The 18,465-nt window shown below is 45.9% G+C and overlaps 1 protein-coding gene across 1 annotated transcript in view; it reads right to left on the reverse strand.

The window, feature by feature from the left end:
- SBNO1 (strawberry notch homolog 1) overlaps positions 1–17,393 on the reverse strand; it is a 28,876-nt gene extending 11,483 nt beyond the window's left edge. The window contains exons 1-17 of the mRNA XM_087705534.1: positions 16,987–17,393; positions 13,305–13,432; positions 11,011–11,320; positions 10,155–10,255; positions 9,530–9,626; positions 9,272–9,432; positions 8,012–8,145; positions 7,821–7,911; positions 6,939–7,100; positions 6,253–6,388; positions 6,035–6,140; positions 5,730–5,883; positions 3,988–4,170; positions 3,367–3,464; positions 2,225–2,376; positions 1,328–1,525; positions 1,045–1,209 (exon numbers count right to left, since the gene is read on the reverse strand). Coding sequence (XP_087561660.1) covers positions 1,045–1,209; positions 1,328–1,525; positions 2,225–2,376; positions 3,367–3,464; positions 3,988–4,170; positions 5,730–5,883; positions 6,035–6,140; positions 6,253–6,388; positions 6,939–7,100; positions 7,821–7,911; positions 8,012–8,145; positions 9,272–9,432; positions 9,530–9,626; positions 10,155–10,255; positions 11,011–11,320; positions 13,305–13,430 — 2,374 coding nt within the window. The 5' untranslated portion in view covers positions 13,431–13,432; positions 16,987–17,393. The remainder of the gene's footprint in view (positions 1–1,044; positions 1,210–1,327; positions 1,526–2,224; positions 2,377–3,366; positions 3,465–3,987; positions 4,171–5,729; positions 5,884–6,034; positions 6,141–6,252; positions 6,389–6,938; positions 7,101–7,820; positions 7,912–8,011; positions 8,146–9,271; positions 9,433–9,529; positions 9,627–10,154; positions 10,256–11,010; positions 11,321–13,304; positions 13,433–16,986) is intronic.
- Positions 17,394–18,465: the final 1,072 nt, after the last annotated feature.

The raw sequence follows: 18,465 nt of genomic DNA on the forward strand, positions 1-18,465 counted from the left end.
CAGGGTGAGACAAAATACCATGAAATCTGGGACAAAGGATACCGATGGTTAGAAATGAGGGGAAAAGGCCGGGACAGAAAAACACAGACAAGTTAAGAACTGGAAAATATGGTATTAAGAAGGTGTGATAGGTAGGAATCGGATATGTATTTGTAGGGTTAGCAATTATATAAAAGAAAGGATCAATGGACAGGTAATCTGACTACGTAATGGATATAAAATGTAATTGTTGTAAGATCTAATCGCTATATGGAAACGTTTTTGCCAGAAATGTCCCCCTATGTCCAATGTTTTAAATGTTTATCTTATAAAAAAAAATTCAAATATAAAAAAAAAAATTGGCCAGTTGCAAAAAGCAGCTAGTGCAGAATGCGGCCGCGGGAGCGATATTGGGTGTACCGAGGTTACACCCACGTTACACCTGTCCTCCGCGAGCTGCACTAGCTACCAATTGGTCTCCGGTCGCAATTCAAGGTGTTGGTTATTACCTTTAAAGCCCTACATGGCTTAGGGCCAGCGTACCTACGAGACCGCCTACTGCCACATACCTCCCAGTGGCCGGTAAGATCCCACAGGGTGGGCCTCCTTCGGATGCCCTCAGCCAATGTCGGCTGGCGGGCCCCCGGAGGAGAGCCTTCTCTGTGGCTGCTCCGGCCCTTTGGAACCAGCTACCCCCAGAGATCTGGACCTTACCCACTCTCATGGCCTTCAGGAAAGCTGTTAAAACCTGGCTATTCCGGCAGGCCTGGGGCTGTTGACCTCATTGTTGAGGTCCAGCCCCGATTAGAACGAATGCATGTGGTTTTGTGATTTTAAATTCTGTCCTTTTCTTATTTTTTTCTTCCTTTTCTTCTTTTTGTAAGCCGCCCGGAGTCCTTCGGGATTGGGCGGCATATAAATTTTAATAATAAAATAAATAAAAATAAATAAATAAATTAAGCGACTTCTGATTTTTGTTTGCAGATTTTTACAGCTTTCCTTTGCCAGGCAGAAACTTCCTGGCAGCCAAAACAGGTGAGAGGACACCCTCTTTGGGTGACTTACCGGAGACATTCGTAGGAGGGGTTACGGCTGTGGAGGAGAGAGAACTTGGCCGTTTGGATCCGAGGCCAGATGCTAGTAAGGCACTCTGAATGGAGTCGGGGTCTATGCTCTTCTTCTTCTTCTTCTCTTTGTTTTTCTTGTGTTCTTTCCGGATCAGCCAAGGGTCTGAGAGGGAGGAAGGGGGGAGGGGAAAAAAGTGGGCAAGCAAAACCCAACCAGCTTTACCCTAAAATCACATCCCCACCTGAAGTCGCAAAGGTGAGGAAGACCCAAATCGCCTCACCGTCCTCGTCGTCTTCGCTAGATTCGTCCCTGAAGGGGTTGAAGTCATCGTCGTCTCCCGAGCTTAAGAAGCGAGAACTCTCGTTGTCGCTCTCTTCGTTCTCGGAGGCCTCCGATTCGCTGAAGCTTTCGTCAGAACTGCTCCCGGCCAGGCCGCCAGTCTTACGGGCTTTCTTGACCTCCCTCGTCATTTCTTCTCCTGTTTTTAAAGCGGAAGTTAAGAAAGGACGTTTCAGAAAGGGGGGCAGCTCGATACTTGGGGGGTTGGTTAGCGAAAGAAGAAAAGTGACTTTCTGAACTCAAGGCGCATCGCCACAGGGAGGAATCTGGAGGAACCGAATAATAATAATAAGACACTGAATGAAAAAACCGTGCAGAGATTCTGCTGACTTAATTCACGCAATTCAAGTGTGTTTTCCTTGGGAATTTTAGGTTTCCTCAAAAAGAAACAAAGTTAAAAGAAGGAATTATCTCTCCGTGTCTGAATTCTAATCTGAATGTGCTAGTCGTTCCCGACTCTAGGGGGCGGTGCTCATCTCCGTTTCAAACCCGAAGAGCCAGCGCTGTCTGAAGACGCCTCCGTGGTCATGTGGCCGGCATGACTCAATGCCGAAAGCGCACGGAACGCTGTTCCCTTCCCACCAAAGGTGGTCCCTATTTTCCTACTTGTATTTTTTACGTGATTTCGAACTGCTAAATTGGCAGAAGCTGGGACAAGTAACTGGGGCTCACTCCATTACGTGGAACTGGGGATTCGAACCGTCGAACTGCCGACCTTTCCGATCGACAAGCTCAGCTTCTTAGCCACTGCGTCCCTTAGATGGGTATAGCACATCTGTTTAAAATAGCATCCATGGTACCAAATTAAAACGGCAACGAAACGGGCTCCGTTTTTTACCTTTACGTTTCTTTACTTTATCCTCCTTGCAAGGACTGTCCCGGGGAGAGCTGTTGTTACTCTGGAGGGAGAGGTCAATTCCCAGCAAGCTGAAAAGTTTCTTCCGATCGGGAGCTGGGAAATGTTTCTCAATGAGGGATTGAAACACCCCCCTGCACAGTTCGGAGAGAGAGAAAAAACAACAGCGGTGTTTTAAAGCCAGCCCAAGAGCATCACCCAGCGTAGACAGAATTGAGGGGGCTAGGGCACAAAACAGACAGAAGCATTAAATCGGCCCACCCTTGCCTTGCGATAGGAAACCCATCTTTCTGGCAAAATATGACTCGTTGGTTTAGCATATTCTTCTCAGTCAAAAAGTGGGGGCGTTACTGGTTTCTCACGGACCATAAACCTCCTTTCAGAGTGTTACCGTAATATTAAAGAAGAGTTTTCATATGTAACCTCAAAGAGATGCACTGCACCAGTTCTTCGCGACCTGACACCTCCAGCTAACACACACAGCACATAAAGGTTCCCCTCGCACATATGTACTAGTCATTCCCGACTCTAGGGGGCGGTGCTCATCTCAGCTGAAGAGCCAGCGCTTTCTGAAAACGTCTCCGTGGTCATGTGGCCTGTGTGACTAAACGCCGAAGGCGGACGGAACACTGTTACCTTCCCACCAAAGGTGGTCCCTATTTTTCCACTTGCATTTTTTACATGCTAGGTTGGCAGAAGCTGGGACAAGTCACGGGAGCTCACTCCGTTACGCGGTGCTAGGGATTCGAACCGCTGAACTGCCGACCTTTCTGATCGACAAGCTCAGCGTCTCGGCCCCCGTGCCTTAGCCACACAGCACATACTTGCTATTAAACAGTTCATCAGTTTGAAATCACGGATTGTTTAACAGGTAAGTGTCTTCCAAACTTGGCAACTTTTAAAATGTGCAGACTTCCGATTCCCAGAATCCCCCCCCCAGGCAGCATACTTTGAAGGACATTGGTTTAGAGGTGGAGAATGGAAGCCACAAATTTCTGAACTACTGCTGATAAAACGAATCCAAATTCTTGTGCGGCCCACCCGATGTTTCTAAGTTTGCCCTCTTGAATTTTGGAAGAACCTGAAGAGCCGAAACCTGCAGGATTGACAGGAGGGGGGCTTACTTCGCTGTGGAAACAAAGTCATTCAGCTCCCCGCCGCCTTCTTCTAAAGCTTCCAAGGTCCGGGCTTCTCCTGTGGACTGCAGCCCAATGACCACGCACTGTGGGAAGGAAAACACGGGGGAGGTTTTAAGATCTTCTGAACATGGAGGGCTGCGAAGTAACCATCCTCTGCTACCAAATGTGATGTTCCCGTGGTTCGTCCATGAGGCCAATGTGGAGAAAAGACAGGACACGATCTTTCTCAGGATGGGGCGACCCAGATTGGGGGTCTGGGAGCCCCTTTTATTGAGATAGGACAAAGGCAGGAGGAGCAATCAGCATGTGGTTTAAGACAGCCTGTCAAACTACAATTGCTAATCTACTGCTCAGGGAAGTTCTGTCTATATATGGTCAAATCCTGGATGTCATTGGTAGGGTACATCTCAGGATGTTATGTTATGAACTATCAGGATGTTATGGGGTTTTAGGAGTTTGTTTTCTCCTGTGTGGTTCAGCGTGGCTCTGCATGCCCCGTTATGAACTGGGCCATGGGTGTCTCACACCTACACAAGGAACTATATTACAACATCGGACGGGTGCTTCACCTGTCATCCCAGGAGCTCAAGTCAAGGCCTAGCTCACCTTGCCATTCTTGATCTCTTCCCGGGCCAGCTGAACCACCCTTTTAACTTTGGATGCAATGCAGAGGTATTTAAAAAATCTCTGGTGAGCAGACCAGAACTGGCCCCACATGGACTTCTTCATGCGCTGTTCGGCGTCAATGAGGTCAGCGGCCTGTTGGAATTTCTCCCTGGCGCTTACCCACTGGAAAAAGAAAAAAAAGGAAAGCAGAGTTTTCAGAGCGGCATAAAAGGATCAGTAATATAAAATGGGAGGATGGGATGCTGTTGTGACTCAGCAGAAACCTCCCGTGAGTTGTTTCGGGATGCAGGGCTGACCGACTCACAGGAGAGGATAACGAGCAGCTGTTGCTCGTTAGGGTCTCCTCCTGCGGATAAAAGACTGATGGTGGTGACACGCCCTGGTTGCAGAAGTCAATGTTTCATTCCGTTACATTCCTGTTCTAGTCACGTTCTCCGTTCGTGTGCAACCATTGAGAAAGGCATTTGGATAAGTGTCTTGATTTATGTAATCCTGTCTTGTATTAGTTTGAATGAAGATTTTTGCCAGAGCATTTTATCTGTCTTTATTTTGGGCTCGCAGCCAGCAAGAGCCGGGAACTGATAAAAACATTCCTTTGGAGTTCTGTTTGGCTTTCGTTTCCGAACAGGCAAGGTGGGGGTCAGAACAGGATGCTAGACTAAACCGACTGCTGTCCAAAGGTGGGTTCCCCCCCCCGCCCCACCGAAAAGGCAAACTGGGTTTTTTTTTGGTGCTTTCTTTGAAAACGTTTCACTTGTCATCCAAGAAGCTTCTTCGGTTCGGTTCTGAAGAACTGGGCTGGGAAAATACTTCTGAAGAACTGAAGAAGCTTCTTGGATGACAAGTGAAACGTTTTCAAAGAAAGCACCAAGTGAAGTCCAGCTGACTTTTCGAAAAAAGCACCTTTGGGACAACCATGATCTGGATGATTGAGAAAGTCCGCAGACTACTGCTTCTTAAAAGTCTTAGTTCTTAAATTTTGGGTAGTAGTTTTCTAATTTTAAAAATATATATCTGGAATCCACTGTTTTTCAGTAATGGATAAATCGTATTCTATAAACAATCTACCGAAATGTCAGGTTTTAAGTTTAGGAAAGGTGATTATATTCTACCAATCACAACGTAGTTTAAGCATGACTACAGCTGCTCCTTGCTCCAATAACTCTGCATAGGGTTCATCGAATGATTTCCTCGGAGTGGAGGAAACATCTACAATATCCGGCAACTCTTTACTGTCTAAGCCCCTTCTGGGATGGGGGATAAAACGCCTGCAGAAAACCTGAGAAAGAGGTTTTTGGTGTAGAATAGAAATATGAAATGGAATGGAATAGAAATATAGAATGGAATGGAATGGAATAGGAGGTGAGGTGGCGCAGTGGTTACGGTGCAGTACTGCAGGCCACTTCAGCTGACTGTTATCTACAGTTCAGCGGTTCTAATCTCACCGTCTCAAGGTTGACTCAGCCTTCCGTCCTTCCGAGGTGGGTGAAATGAGGACCCAGACTGTGGGGGCGATATGCTGACTCTGTAAACCGCTTAGAGAGGGCTGAAAGCCCTATGAAGCGGTATATAAGTCTAACTGCTATTGCTATTTCACGCTGTTCCTGTTCGTCTTTACACCGTTCCAAAGATTCACTGGGGTTTCTCCTGCAAGGAGTTAATGCCGTGATCTTTCTCAAAGCGTCCCGAGAACTGCCAACTTCTCCCTTTTAAAGGCTTACCATTTTCACAGATTTATTATACATTTTGACGTAGTGCTGAGAAAGATGAACTTCGTCTATTTTGAAGGTGACCCCGGAGAAGCTCAGCTGTCTGGCTATGTACATTCCTCTTAGCTTCATATCCATGGCAACTATTTCCATGGCGCCCACGCCTCTGAAGATTAAAAGAAGAAGAAAAAAAGACAATTTTTAAAGGGAGATTATTCCTCACAGGGATCTGCTGGAACTTTGAGAAGCTGCGCCAATGCTTCCGACGATGGCTTCTCCCATTTTGACACAACACCAGCCAAGCCCTACAAACTTACCGTCTTTCAACTGCTTGGATAAAGTCGCTGAATTCCCTAAATGGAGTCCCTTCCCCCCAGATCCCAAGGCGGTTCATATATGCCATGTTCCGGGGCTCTGAAGCACCTGAAAGGAAACGTTTTAAAAAAAAAAAGAAAATTATCCAGGTTTCCCCCTACCCCCTACGAAAACAGCATTGCAATCCACTCGACGTTCACATGATGGAAAGATCACTTACCTGTGGCGCTAGCATAAATAACCCTGGCCTTTGGAAGCTTGTTCTGCAGTTCCAGAACAGCCAAGCCTGTCTTAGTTGGCTTTGATGAGCCAACTGGGCAAAGGTTTTTAGCCTTGTGGCATTCGTCAAACACGATCTGAGGACGTGGTTAAGAAACAAGACATTTCACAAACACACATGTATTAAGTTGCACAGTAAGCATTCCCCTGAATGGAAGCCAGAAATTGTTCTCTATAACTAATATATATTCATCAATTAGCTATGTTTATTTTACCAATGTTGAACAATAAATCCGCTGTAAGTAAGGGATGTTAACAAACGTTTCAACGAACTATTCCAGGCAAACATGGCGATTTAAAAATCAGCACAACCTTCTAGGAATCAACTAGCCGAGATACAAAACTGAGCCGTGTTTTTCAACTGTGGTAACTTCCTGACATGTGACCTTCGGTACCCAGAATTCCCCAGCCAGGGAAGTCATTGTTGGTGATTCTGGGGACGTCTGAAAACTGAAAAATTACTTTATCTGGAGGTTCGCCACTATCTGGAGGCATTATCTGCTTTCCAAATTTTTGATAGCCTTGGAATTGAAAAATGCAACTTATAAAAGAGTATCAGACACCAATCAAAAGATGCTGATTAAATAAGAGGGATATTGCCCCAATCTAGCAACCGGAAAAGGATACCACTCCGTCAAAGTCATCTCCGCACCAATGAAGAAGCTGCTTCAGCCTGGTTTTATATTTTCCGCCGGACTGACTTTCCCCGATAAGTGAAGAATAAGTCGCAAAGATGACCCCCTTCTTCACGCTTCCATTGTGCTTGGAAGAAATTTTCCCGTATTTGAACTAAAGCAGAAACAAGAGATATGAAAGATGATCTGTTCCATTTCAAACGTGCACGCATTATCTTCCCTAACTCAACGCCAAATAGCATTAAAAACTGTGTCTTAAAAAGAAAAAATAATAATTTTATTGTGCTCAAATAAATCAGAAAGCTGTTAAGATTCCCACAGAAGTTTCTGCTTTGGTATTTTTTGTTTAGAACACCCTTTACTCTGTCACTGTATACAAGTTTCATTAAACTGAGAAAGACTATCTTATGTGTCACATATTAAATATGTTTTCCAGGAACAATTCATCTTGGCAGCTAAATTGTCCAATGAGATGCTATAAATACACAAATTCTAGCAAGTGGTTTCTAATTTAATTTTTGCACATTTTTACGGGAGAATGCAGAAAATATAATACTATTCTGCATAATTAAATTCCCCCGTATTTCAATAACTGAGGATTTGAAACCCCCCTCCCCATTATGACCTTCAAAACATAAAACTTGCCTACTGCAACGATTAACCCGAAAAATAATTTGTGAACGAGCGATTGTTACCCTACTTCCCAACTCAGCAACCCACAAAGTAACAAAACTATCTATGGTAGGTTTCTGATTTAAATTCCAAAACAAAGCATTCATCAGGCATGCATCTCACACAAGCGTACCTAATGCACGTGTGTTTGTGTGTGGTTTTTTTTTTGCTGCAACTGTACAATAGTAAAATATTTCCACACCTTGTTTAATGAATGGACCAAAATGTTTTTGGCACCAATATCTCTCAAGTCCCTTTCGGCATCGTATTTCAGGTCGTTTGAAACGCTAAACCTGGAAGAGGACAAAGGCGACACAGGCCCACCATGAAGACAAAGCCAGTGACAAGGAGAACAGCCCCCTACCGACCCCGGTGCCCGAGTGGGAGACTTACCAGACTGCCCTTTTTCTACCCAGGAGGTAGTTTTCATAAATGATGCCGGCGATGGTCCTTCCTTTCCCTACACCGGCACCGTCGCCTATCAAAAAGCCAGCTCGGTCTCCGTTTGGTAGGAATGTCTCGTGTTGCTACGGGGAAGTGACAGAATTTATTTAGCGTGTGGCCTAGAGTACACAGATAAGAGCAGTGAAGGAATATAAAGAAGGCATTTAATGCCATGGTGCACGTATGAGGGAAATACCGTATTTTTTCAGATTATAAAACTTACCTGACTATATGATGCATATGATGGGGAAAAAGGGTTTTGGCCTCCAAGTGTCCCATTTTTAGCCCTCTTTTTGTCTTTTCCGAGGCATTTTGACCAGCTTTGAGGCTTTTTTGGGGCCCATTTTTGGGGCTGAAAACAGGCCTGAAAATGGACCCAAGAAAGGCCCCAAAACAGGGTGTGCAGAGCCCAAAAAATGACCGGTGCTTCAGAATATTCGGTCTATAAGGCGCACAGGGATTTTCACCCCCTTTTGGGATACAAAAAAAGTCCCTCTTATAGCCCGAAAAATACGGTATGTAGTCAATTTAGTAAACTAGGAGGAATTCAAGAAGTAATATATAAGCTACAGGTTACATTTTGGAAACAGGTTGCTTCGTGAGAATGGGAAGAGTGTTCTATAGATTGATTATCGAGGTCAGGGGGTTCCCAATCTTTTTTTCAACACGGAGCCCCTTTTGTAGCCACAGACCCCCCCAAGACTTAACTCAAGATTTAAATCATAACATTTCTTCAAGTCTTTACGGAACCCTGTGACATTTCGGCCCCCCAGGTGTCTGCAGATCACAGGTTGAGAAGCCCTGATCTAGGCTATTTTCCAATTAAGCATGGTATCTGTTAATGGGAGAAAGTCTGCTTTTTCAGAAATAGCAATAGCACTTAAAGACTTATATGCCGCTTCCCAGTGCTTTCCAGCCCTCTCTAAGCGGTTTACAGAGCCAGCCTCTTGCAACCAACAGCCTGGGTCCTCATTTTACCGACCTCGGAAGGACGGAAGGCTGAGTCAACCTTCAGCCGGTGAGAATCGAACTGCCAAATTGCAGGCAGCCGGCAGGCAGCAGAAGTAGCCTGCGGTCCTGCGTTCTAACCCCTGAGCCACAACCAAAACACATTACAATATCTGTGGCAAGAACATGTCTTCGGTCTGAGTTTTTGGTGGGCTTTGGGATGGGCACGAATTTGTAGCTAGCCTCTGACAAAGCCAGTACCTGTGCTGCGTAAGTAATTGCTTCGAGCTGCAAGGCTGAAAGCCAACCACTGTCGATGCTTTCTTCCGGAATGGAGGATTTGTACCATACTTCAGGAGGGGTCACGCTGGAGAGGGAACTGGTTTCCACCACCGGATCAGGATGGCGCAAGCCGGTTTTTACTGCGGGACAAAAGGCAAAAGGGTTGCGTAAGGCGGCGTTTCTCCACCTTGGACATTCGGATAGTGAATGTTGATTAAAAAGCCGGAGGAGACGTACATTTTATGGGCATATATTCGGCGTAGGTCTCCGCGTGGCCCATTTCTTCTTCGTCCTCTTCCTCCGGTTCTTCTTCCTCTTTTGTGACGGGCACTTTCTGCAGGAAAGATCAGAGGGTGTTGCACTCTTTGTCTCACACAAAGCAGGAAAGTTCAAGTATGAGCAGACACACACACACGTCTAACCTCATGACCGTCTTCTCGCCGAGTTTCAGAATGCTACTTTTAAGGTGTTCTCCTTCTAAGTCCAGTTATTTTCCACCAGAAGAGATTTTGAAATACTTTTGTGTGTGTGTCTGTCTTGCATAACCCACTTATGCCTATAGTTTGTTGCTTTGAAGCAAAGAAATGTGTGCCTGAAATGTGTCCGTATATTATATTTTAAAAAGGCTGAACAGGGTCCTCATTGGTAAACAGCACGTCTACAAAACTTCTCCAAAAAAGCTTGCAATATCATGATCAAATACACGAAACCGAGTATGAAAAAGAAATCACTCTATACAACACGTCAAGCTCTAGGATTTCAGAGTTTAAGGGGCAGGGTTCCATTGAAACAGGAACATTACGTGAGACGAACAAAAACCAAATAAAGCCATATATAAATATAAATTCGGGGTTGTACTTACCATGGTAGGAGAGAAGCTTCTCATTTTTAGATCGTTTACCCAGATCCTGGTGACCTCTTTAGTTGAAGTCTCCTTTTTAACAGCACCGTTACTCATATCGGCTGAAAGGAAAACGTCCCAAAGGATTAAACGTTAAGGAAAATGTCTATGATGTAATAAAGCCTTCTCCAAGTCGGTGTAAACGAGAGGCAAACTTTTTATTCACCAAAACACCACCGTGCAGATGAGCTTCAAGCCACTCTTAAATTCACAGCTACCAGGAGGATGCAAAAGCTAAAGGCACCAAAGTTGGATGGAGATTACACCAAATTTCCCAGGTTTGGGGGGCGAGAGAAAGGAAACTCCATAGCCTGTTCCAACAACGGAAGGGATCTTACCAAGCATAGTGGCGTTTACCACGTTTGGGGACACAAGTATTATTTCTGTAAAAAAGGCAACATTTGGGACCCTCAATATGTTTTTTAACATCCAGCCATTTTAGTTTTCTTTTTCTCTCTACCTAAATGAACATGAGGCTTTGTCCTGTTTGGGAGAGCTGGGTCAGAACAGTTGAAGCGACACACCGTTCCCTACCCAAGAGCCAAGGTGGCGCAGTGGTTAAATGCAGCACTGCAGGCTACTGCTAGATCAGCAGGTCAGCGGTTCAAATCTCACCGGCTCAGGGTTGACTCAGCCTTCCATCCTTCCGAGGTGGGTAAAATGAGGACCCAGATTGTTGGGGGCAATATGCTGACTCTCTGTAAACCGCTTAGAGAGGCCTGAAAGGCCTATGAAGCGGTATATAAGTCTACTACTGCTATTGCTATTACCCCAAAGCCCGCCCGTCAACGTCCATTCAGACGACTCCGCTACTTACTCGCCGCGGTGGCCACCGGGGGAGCGATGTTGGGCGGAGGCTTCAGTTTCATCAGTTCGTTAAGACTGTTGTTCTTGAGGAGGTCTTTCAGCTGGATCTGGTCCTTGGGCACGGGAGTGGTCAGGGTGTTGCGCGCCACGGGCAGCGTGACCGAGGGCCGCGTGGTGGTGCTGGTCTGTATGATTTTGGCTACGGTGATGGTCTGTCTGGTACTGGTCACGGGGGTGGTTTTCGACATGACGAGGGTCGTCCCCAGCGTGGGCAGCTGGTTGATTTGATTCAGGACGAAGGTTGTGGTGGAAGGTGGTTGCTAAAGGAACGGGAGAGACTCGTTCTTGTGGTTGCAGGAGAACCACAGATAACCGCATTTTTCTTCCTAATTTAGGCGTGAAAGTTGCTTCGATTGTAAGTGATTCTAAGCGGCAGGCAGCCCAGTACAGCAAACAGGATTAAAGTAGTAAAAGAACCATAACCTAAAATAAAACCTACAGCAACATCAGAGACGCATCAATTATGCTGAGGAATACCTTTCCATCGGTCTTTCTAAAACAGGCAAGCTTGGGCAGGTATTCTAAGTGCCAGCAGGATGAGGCTGACCTGACTTCAGGTGAAATGATGTCTCATAGCAGGAGGTTTGATTCTACAGATTCAGTGCAATGGTTTGGAAACCTACCCTAAGTATCCTCTGATTCAAAATATTATGAAAGTTTTTTTTTAATTAAGACATACTGATCCCAAGAGAATTAACTGTAGTGTTAGATTGGTGCTATCGGTGTTTATTCAATTCAATTCAATTTATTAAATTTATATGCTGCCCTTTCCCCCCGAAGGGGACTCAGGGCGGCGCACAACTCGAACCGGGGAGGGGAATACAGACAAAAAGATTTAAAAGCAACAAGATAACAATTCATAATTTAAAAACACACAACAGTCATACCATTCGAGACGGGGGCAACAGCTCTTTAGCCCCAGGCCTGTCGGAACAACCAGGTTTTGAGGGCTTTGCGGAAGGCCTGGAGGGTGGTGAGGGTTCGAATCTCCATGGGGAGTTCATTCCAGAGGGTCAGTGCAGCCACAGAGAAGGCTCTCCTCCGGGTAGTCGCCAGTCGACACTGGCCGGCGGATGGGATTCGGAGGAGGTCTAATCTGTGGGATCTGATCGGTCTAGTGGGGGTAATTGGCAGCAGGCGGTCTCTCAAGTACCCAGGTCCAATACCATGAAATTATGTTTATTTAACACAACATACTTTCTTTACCTCAGGTGTATTTAGCAGAAAATACTGTGCATGTATAATGCAACACTAGCACAATCCTACTTATTTTTAAAGCTGTACAAAATCTGAATGATGATTTAAGCGAACGATGCAGATCATCTGAATTGGAGCTTATCACTGTGAAATGCTCTTGTAAACAGACCAAATAGCAGATATTTGCACTGCTGGAGAATCCTTCACCTAAGCTAATGACTTAACCCAGTTTGTATATTCAAACCACAAACTGCAACGTTAAAGTAAGCAAACAAATTGGATGTGAGGCACAACTCTCTGAGCAACAAAATAAACACAACCCAAGTTGATATCAAGCCCTCTGTGAATTGCTACATCTTTGTCTCTGGTTAAGCAAGTTTGATAAACACAACCAGTAAGTGGGGTGTGTTGTGGCCATAATCCCCAATTCACAGCTCAAAGGAGGGGCTGGCCAAGAATATTTGGTGTGGCTTCTTGTATTGTCTGAACTCAAGTCATGGTTCTAGTATTCCTTACACGGAAGTCAATCTACCTTTGGTTAATGAAAACTTTCTCAGAGAAAATTGTGTGGCAAATAGCACATTCGAGGCGACTGACAAAAGGAGCTGCAGTGCAACGTTACATTGTTAGAGAAACCTGATAAGGAGATTAATGTCACATAAAGTCAATGCAATGTTTTAAATGGCCAGCAGAATATAGTCATAAAAAGTGTATTTCCCAAAGCTGAACATTATAAATCTAGCCTTAATTCCTTATTCCCATAAATGTCAAGCAGGATATATGGCAGACACACAGGTGGTCAGTACCAATTTTACAAGTCCCAGGAAATCTGAGAAAGAAGGCTTTCCATTTACAGATAATAAAGTAACAAAGTTTAGAATGATGTTATTTTGCTATGTTAAGGTTGATAAAATAAAATATAACCAGCTTTTCTCTGCCTAGTAATAAACTGTATCAGCAATGGGTTATTTCATCCCCCCCCCCCAAAAGTAACTCAAATGCTACTTAGACCATGACAAATACAAAATTGTAGAAAAGCTTTCCAACCTGCTGAATGGCTGGAGATGGAGTTGCGAGACCCATATCTGGAGAATCGATATCAAACAAGTCATTTGGGCTAATTCCACTTTCACTTAAAGCTGTAAGCAAAAGATCTTGTCCTGGTTCCACCATTTCTGAAACAAGAGCAAATGAGAGATAAGCTTTTTCCCACCAGGACAGCTGCTTCTACTAAACCATTATTTCTTTTATCGTTTCACTTCTAAAATGGCATCATACTGCCTCTCGGTTGCCATCCCTTAAAAGCTCCCCCAACTTAGTTCAGCAGCACCTAAAATATGTGACAGAAAGTTATCATTGCATAAGAATGAAAATCAGATTAGGACAACCATTTGTCTGAAATGTTAAAGAGTTTCCTGCTGGAACACGAGACGGACTAGAAGACCTCCAAGGTTCCTTCTGGTTCTGTTATTTTGTTAAATCCCTTCTCCAAGTCATTTTCTAAAGAGCAATAGTTTCACTAAATGCTAAAGTGCTTCGTTTCCCCAGCCCAGTCAAGAGCAATCTTCTTTGTAAATAAACCATGGATCCAAAATACAAATATGATGAAATGTCCCATTAATCTTTAGAGCACAACAGCAGACCTGGCCTGACAGTGCTGGACACAGATAACAAGGTAACCCCTTAACGCGGGGGTCCCCAAACTTGGCAACTTTAAGACTTGTGGATTTCAACTCCCAGAATTCTCCAGCCACCATAGCTGGTTGGAGAATTCTGGGAGTTGAAGTCCACAAGTCTTAAAGTCGCCAAGTTTGAAGACCTTTGCCTTAACCTAAGAATACCCAAGACCTGGATTGCCTTTAACATTCATGCATCCATTAGCCCCCACCCCTCCAAAAATATTTCATTTTTATTTGTTTAGCATATTTAGGAACTGCCCATCTGCCTCACAGAGGGACGTCTGCTTTAGCTTTTTTCCTAGGAAAATTTTCCTTGATTGCTACTAGAAGGCAGACTACATCACATTGTAGCTAAATATTCTGCTGGAATAGAGGGTGTTTTTTTAAAAAAAAAAATTGCTCACATTAAGTTTAGCCCCGTTTCTCTGAAGTCACCCAAGAAGACAGGAAGCTTCTGTCTTTGGTCATGAGCTTCCAGGAATTAAGTTGAAAAAGAAAACAGGAACCATAAACTGCACTACTAGAAAGCAACATACGCAGCCCAATTGACAGCTTAAGCTTCTCTCATTATCTCCTTGTCGTCCATGTGCTCTACAGTGACAATCCCGGATTCCACCAACTTCCATTTTCAAGCGTGACACAGCATGCAGATTTTTACACTCCCTTCCAAAGGGTTGTATGAAAGAAAAACTGAACACCAAGACACGTAGCAACTCAAAAGTTCTATGTTGCTAGAGGCCAAGGTAAAATTTCCCCAGAGCTACCAAAAAAAAAACAACCCCCAAACCCTTCAAGAATTATGAATGAGCGCTTTTTAACTGAGCATGTTATCAAAACAAAAGGTCCTGGCATTCTCCTGATGATCGCAGTGATATTCTTCAAGGTTTGAAACTAAATTAGTTTCCAAACAATTAGCGTTGGCTTTGTGAGACACAGATGTATCACTTCCCAAAACGGATTGAAAATTATGCATCAGTCGATACAACCAACCCAGAGAAAAGAGTTTAATGAGCATGGAATCAGGCAGGCAGGCCCTTTGCTTGTCTGAGATCTTCTCAACTGTCCTTGCCAGGATGTGAAATCTCATCAAGGATAATCCCGAATAATGTCACAGAGACTCGAGGACTCCCTGATGTGCAAGGGAGCACAGTAAGAGAGAAAATATACCTTGTAAATCTCCTTCCCTGCCACGTGTTGTAGAACATAAACTTCCGGATAGGGCTGGATCTAAGGGAACACTCAGACCTCGCATTGGCCCCATAGATCAACCTCAATGAGTCCTGTTAGTGGCAGGGCTAGAGAAAGGTCACCAATAGAGAGAGAGAGACCTGGAAACAATAGTCGCTTCTCTTGAGCCAGCCAGGGGGAACAAACTGCAGCCCCCTCCCCTTGTTTAGCAAAAAAAAAAAAAAAGGAGGGGGGAATCCATACTTTACAGCCTTCCCACCCATCAAGAGCGGATGGCTCCCGGCATCTTTCCACCCAGCAAGTCTGGGAACAAAAAAGGCAGGGAAACAAGGGCTGGGTGAAGGAGGTACCCCCTGCAAGTCCAGGCAGAAGGCAAAGTTTCCCAGAGCTGCAGAGGGGCCATCCAATAGCAATAGCAGTTAGACTTATATACCGCTTCATAGGGCTTCCAGCCCTCTCTAAGCGGTTTACAGAGAGGCAGCATATTGCCCCCACAGTCTGGGTCCTCATTTCACCCACCTCCGAAGGGATGGAAGGCTGAGTCAACCTTGAGAGTCAACTAAAGTGGCCTGCAGTACTGCACTCTAACCACTACTACATCCAATACTCTACACCCCCATGCTGGACTCCCCAGCCACCTCTGACCTTAAATCACCAACATACAAACATTTGCATATATATATATATATATATATACACACATACACAATGTAAATTGATACATATATACATATACAGCATGTGTATGCAAAATGCAGAAACACACACACACACACACAAACACATAGCCACATACACAAAGTAAGCCTCCTCTTTCAATTTCTTAAACTGTCAAGGCACAAAGACATGCACACATGAATATGTACATCCACATATTCACACTATTTAATATAATATTAAACTATACATGCGTGGATAAACAGAAGGAGGGAGGGAGGGAGGGAGGGAGGGAGGGAGGGAGGGAGGGAGGGAGGGAGAGAGAGAGAGAGAGAGAGAGCGGAGAGAGAGAGAGAGAGAGAGAGGGAGGGAGGCATTTTTCTATTGTATGTCAATAGGGGACATGTGGGCTCCCCCCCTCCCAACAAGGCTTCCAAGCAAGGCTGCCTCTTTCTCTCTTTTTTAAACAGTCAAAATACAGACGCACCCAACCCACATATACATATGTGTGTGTGGATAGACAGAGTTTCTGTTAGTGACCAGGGGCTCTCCACAAAAGCTTCCAAGTAAGGCTGCCTCTTAGTCAAAATAGCAATAGCAATAGCTATTGCTCTTAGTCAAAACAGACACGCACTATTTGATATATAATATTAAACTGCCTATGTGCATATATATATATGGATAGACAGAATTTGTATTGGGTGCCAGGAGGGTCTCTCTCCAAGGCTTCCAAACGAGACTGCCTTTCTTTTTCTTTCTTTCTTTCTTTCCTTTCTCTTTCCAGTCAAAATACACACACCCAACCCACATATACATAACTTAATATATTAAACTGCATAGGTGTATATATGTGTGGATAGCCAGAATGCCTCATGGGGGGCAGGAGGGTCTCCCCCCCCACAGGCTGCCTCTTTTCTTTCTCTCTCTCTCTCTTTCCTGGGGATGCAGCACCCGGAGACACACAGGGAAGCGGCCGGGAAAGGGGGTGAAAAAGACCCTCTTTCTGCGGAGAAGAAGCCCCCTCCCCGCGTCACTGCGGACGCCGCTTTGGAGCCTTTCGCCATTCATCGCCTCGGCTGTTTTGGAGCCCCCGCAGGGCGAGCGGAGCGGAGGCGCCCGGACGAGGCCGCCTCTTTCTCCTTAGGCGGCAGCCACTCGGACCCGTGAAGCCGGGCAGTAGTGGGGGGGGAGGAAGGACGACTCACTCTGGCCGCGTCTGGAGGGCCCCGCCGAGGAGGCTCCCGGTCGCCGTTCCCGCCTTTCCTCCTCCTCTTCTTCTTCTTCCTCCGCCCTCGCCGCCGCCGCTGCGTCCTCCCCGCGGCCGTCGCCTCAGCAGCCGTCGCGCCGTCCGCCGCTTTCTAACTCGCCGCCGCCATCTTGGCCCGCGCGCCCTCCGCTCGCGCCCTCCCTCAGGCGGAGAGGAGGGGGGGGGGCAGAGCCGAAGGGAGGAGGCGCGCCTGCGCGGAAGGATCGGCCTCCTCCGCGACGTTTGACGCCGGCCCACGTGACCGCCGCGAGGCCAGGGTCGCGCTTGCCCTCCTTGTTGCCGGGCGAAACAGGCCCACGTGACCGCCCGTCGCGCTTCCTTCCTCTCTCTTCGCCTGCCCCCCACTTTTCCAAAGCGCAAGGCCAAGAGGGCCGCAGTGCGCACGCGCGGCTCAGGGGCGCAGTCAGGTGGTCTCGAAAGGCCGGGGTCACGTGACGGCGCACCGAGGCTGGTTCCTGAGGAAAAGGAAAGGGAGGGGGAGGAGAAAAAAAAGGAAGGCGAGGAGGAGTAAAAAAAAAAAAAAAAGATGGAGGCGCGCATGTCCTCCAGCGCCTCATCGCGGAAAGGTCGGATTCCGTGGTCGCTTTCGTTCCCCTCGCCGGTGTGGAGCAGTTCGACGGCGGTCGCGGTTCTTCAAGGCTCGAAAGTGAATCTAGGCCCGTCTTTTTTTTTTCCCCTCCCTTTGCTGCCCGTTGGGAGGGGCAAAGAGGAGGCCGAGGAGACGGCGGTTGAGAGTCACGTGACCCCCGCCTTGTCCAAGATGGCGGCGCTGTACGTCACCACGCAAAGAGGGGAGGAAAGCGGACGCACATCTCCCTCGGATCGCGAGAGCCGCTGGTGCATGATGGGAAAAAAGAATATCCTGGTGGCGCGACGTCATTGCCAGCATGGCCAACAGCCCGCTGGGGAGCACTGCGCAGGCGCAGTGAAGAAAAACTGCAGGTTTTTTTTTCTACCCCAATCCATCTTTTTATTTTTTTTAAAATCTGACATTACAGAACTAAACTCAAATGTATTAATTCCACTCTTACATTTCATGACAAACCAGACAAAACGTCATGAGCCAAGGAAGCTTAAACTAAAATATGAACCAGCATTTTAACAGCTGAACAGAGAAAAGGAATTAAAATGCTGCAATTAAAAAAAAAATCATGAATGGATGGGTAAAGCATGTAGAACTGAACATTTACAAACTAGTTAAAACCTGGAATTGCTGATTGCTAAAAAAAAAAAAACACAGATGGATCATGGGGATGAACGGCAGAAACGGGTAATGAGTGAGAGGGGTGGCATTGTCCTAGCTAGCTGGCTTCCCATTCCACCAGGCTCCGGAGACAGCCTGACATTAATTTGATATTGAGCCGTAGGTTGACTCAGCCTTCCATCCTTCCGAGGTGGGTAAAATGAGGACCCAGAT

Source organism: Thamnophis sirtalis, unplaced genomic scaffold (assembly GCF_051295495.1).
Source record: "Thamnophis sirtalis isolate CommonGarterSnake01/CBP01778 unplaced genomic scaffold, rThaSir2_p1.2 scaffold_2, whole genome shotgun sequence".
Lineage (NCBI taxonomy): Eukaryota > Metazoa > Chordata > Lepidosauria > Squamata > Natricidae > Thamnophis > Thamnophis sirtalis.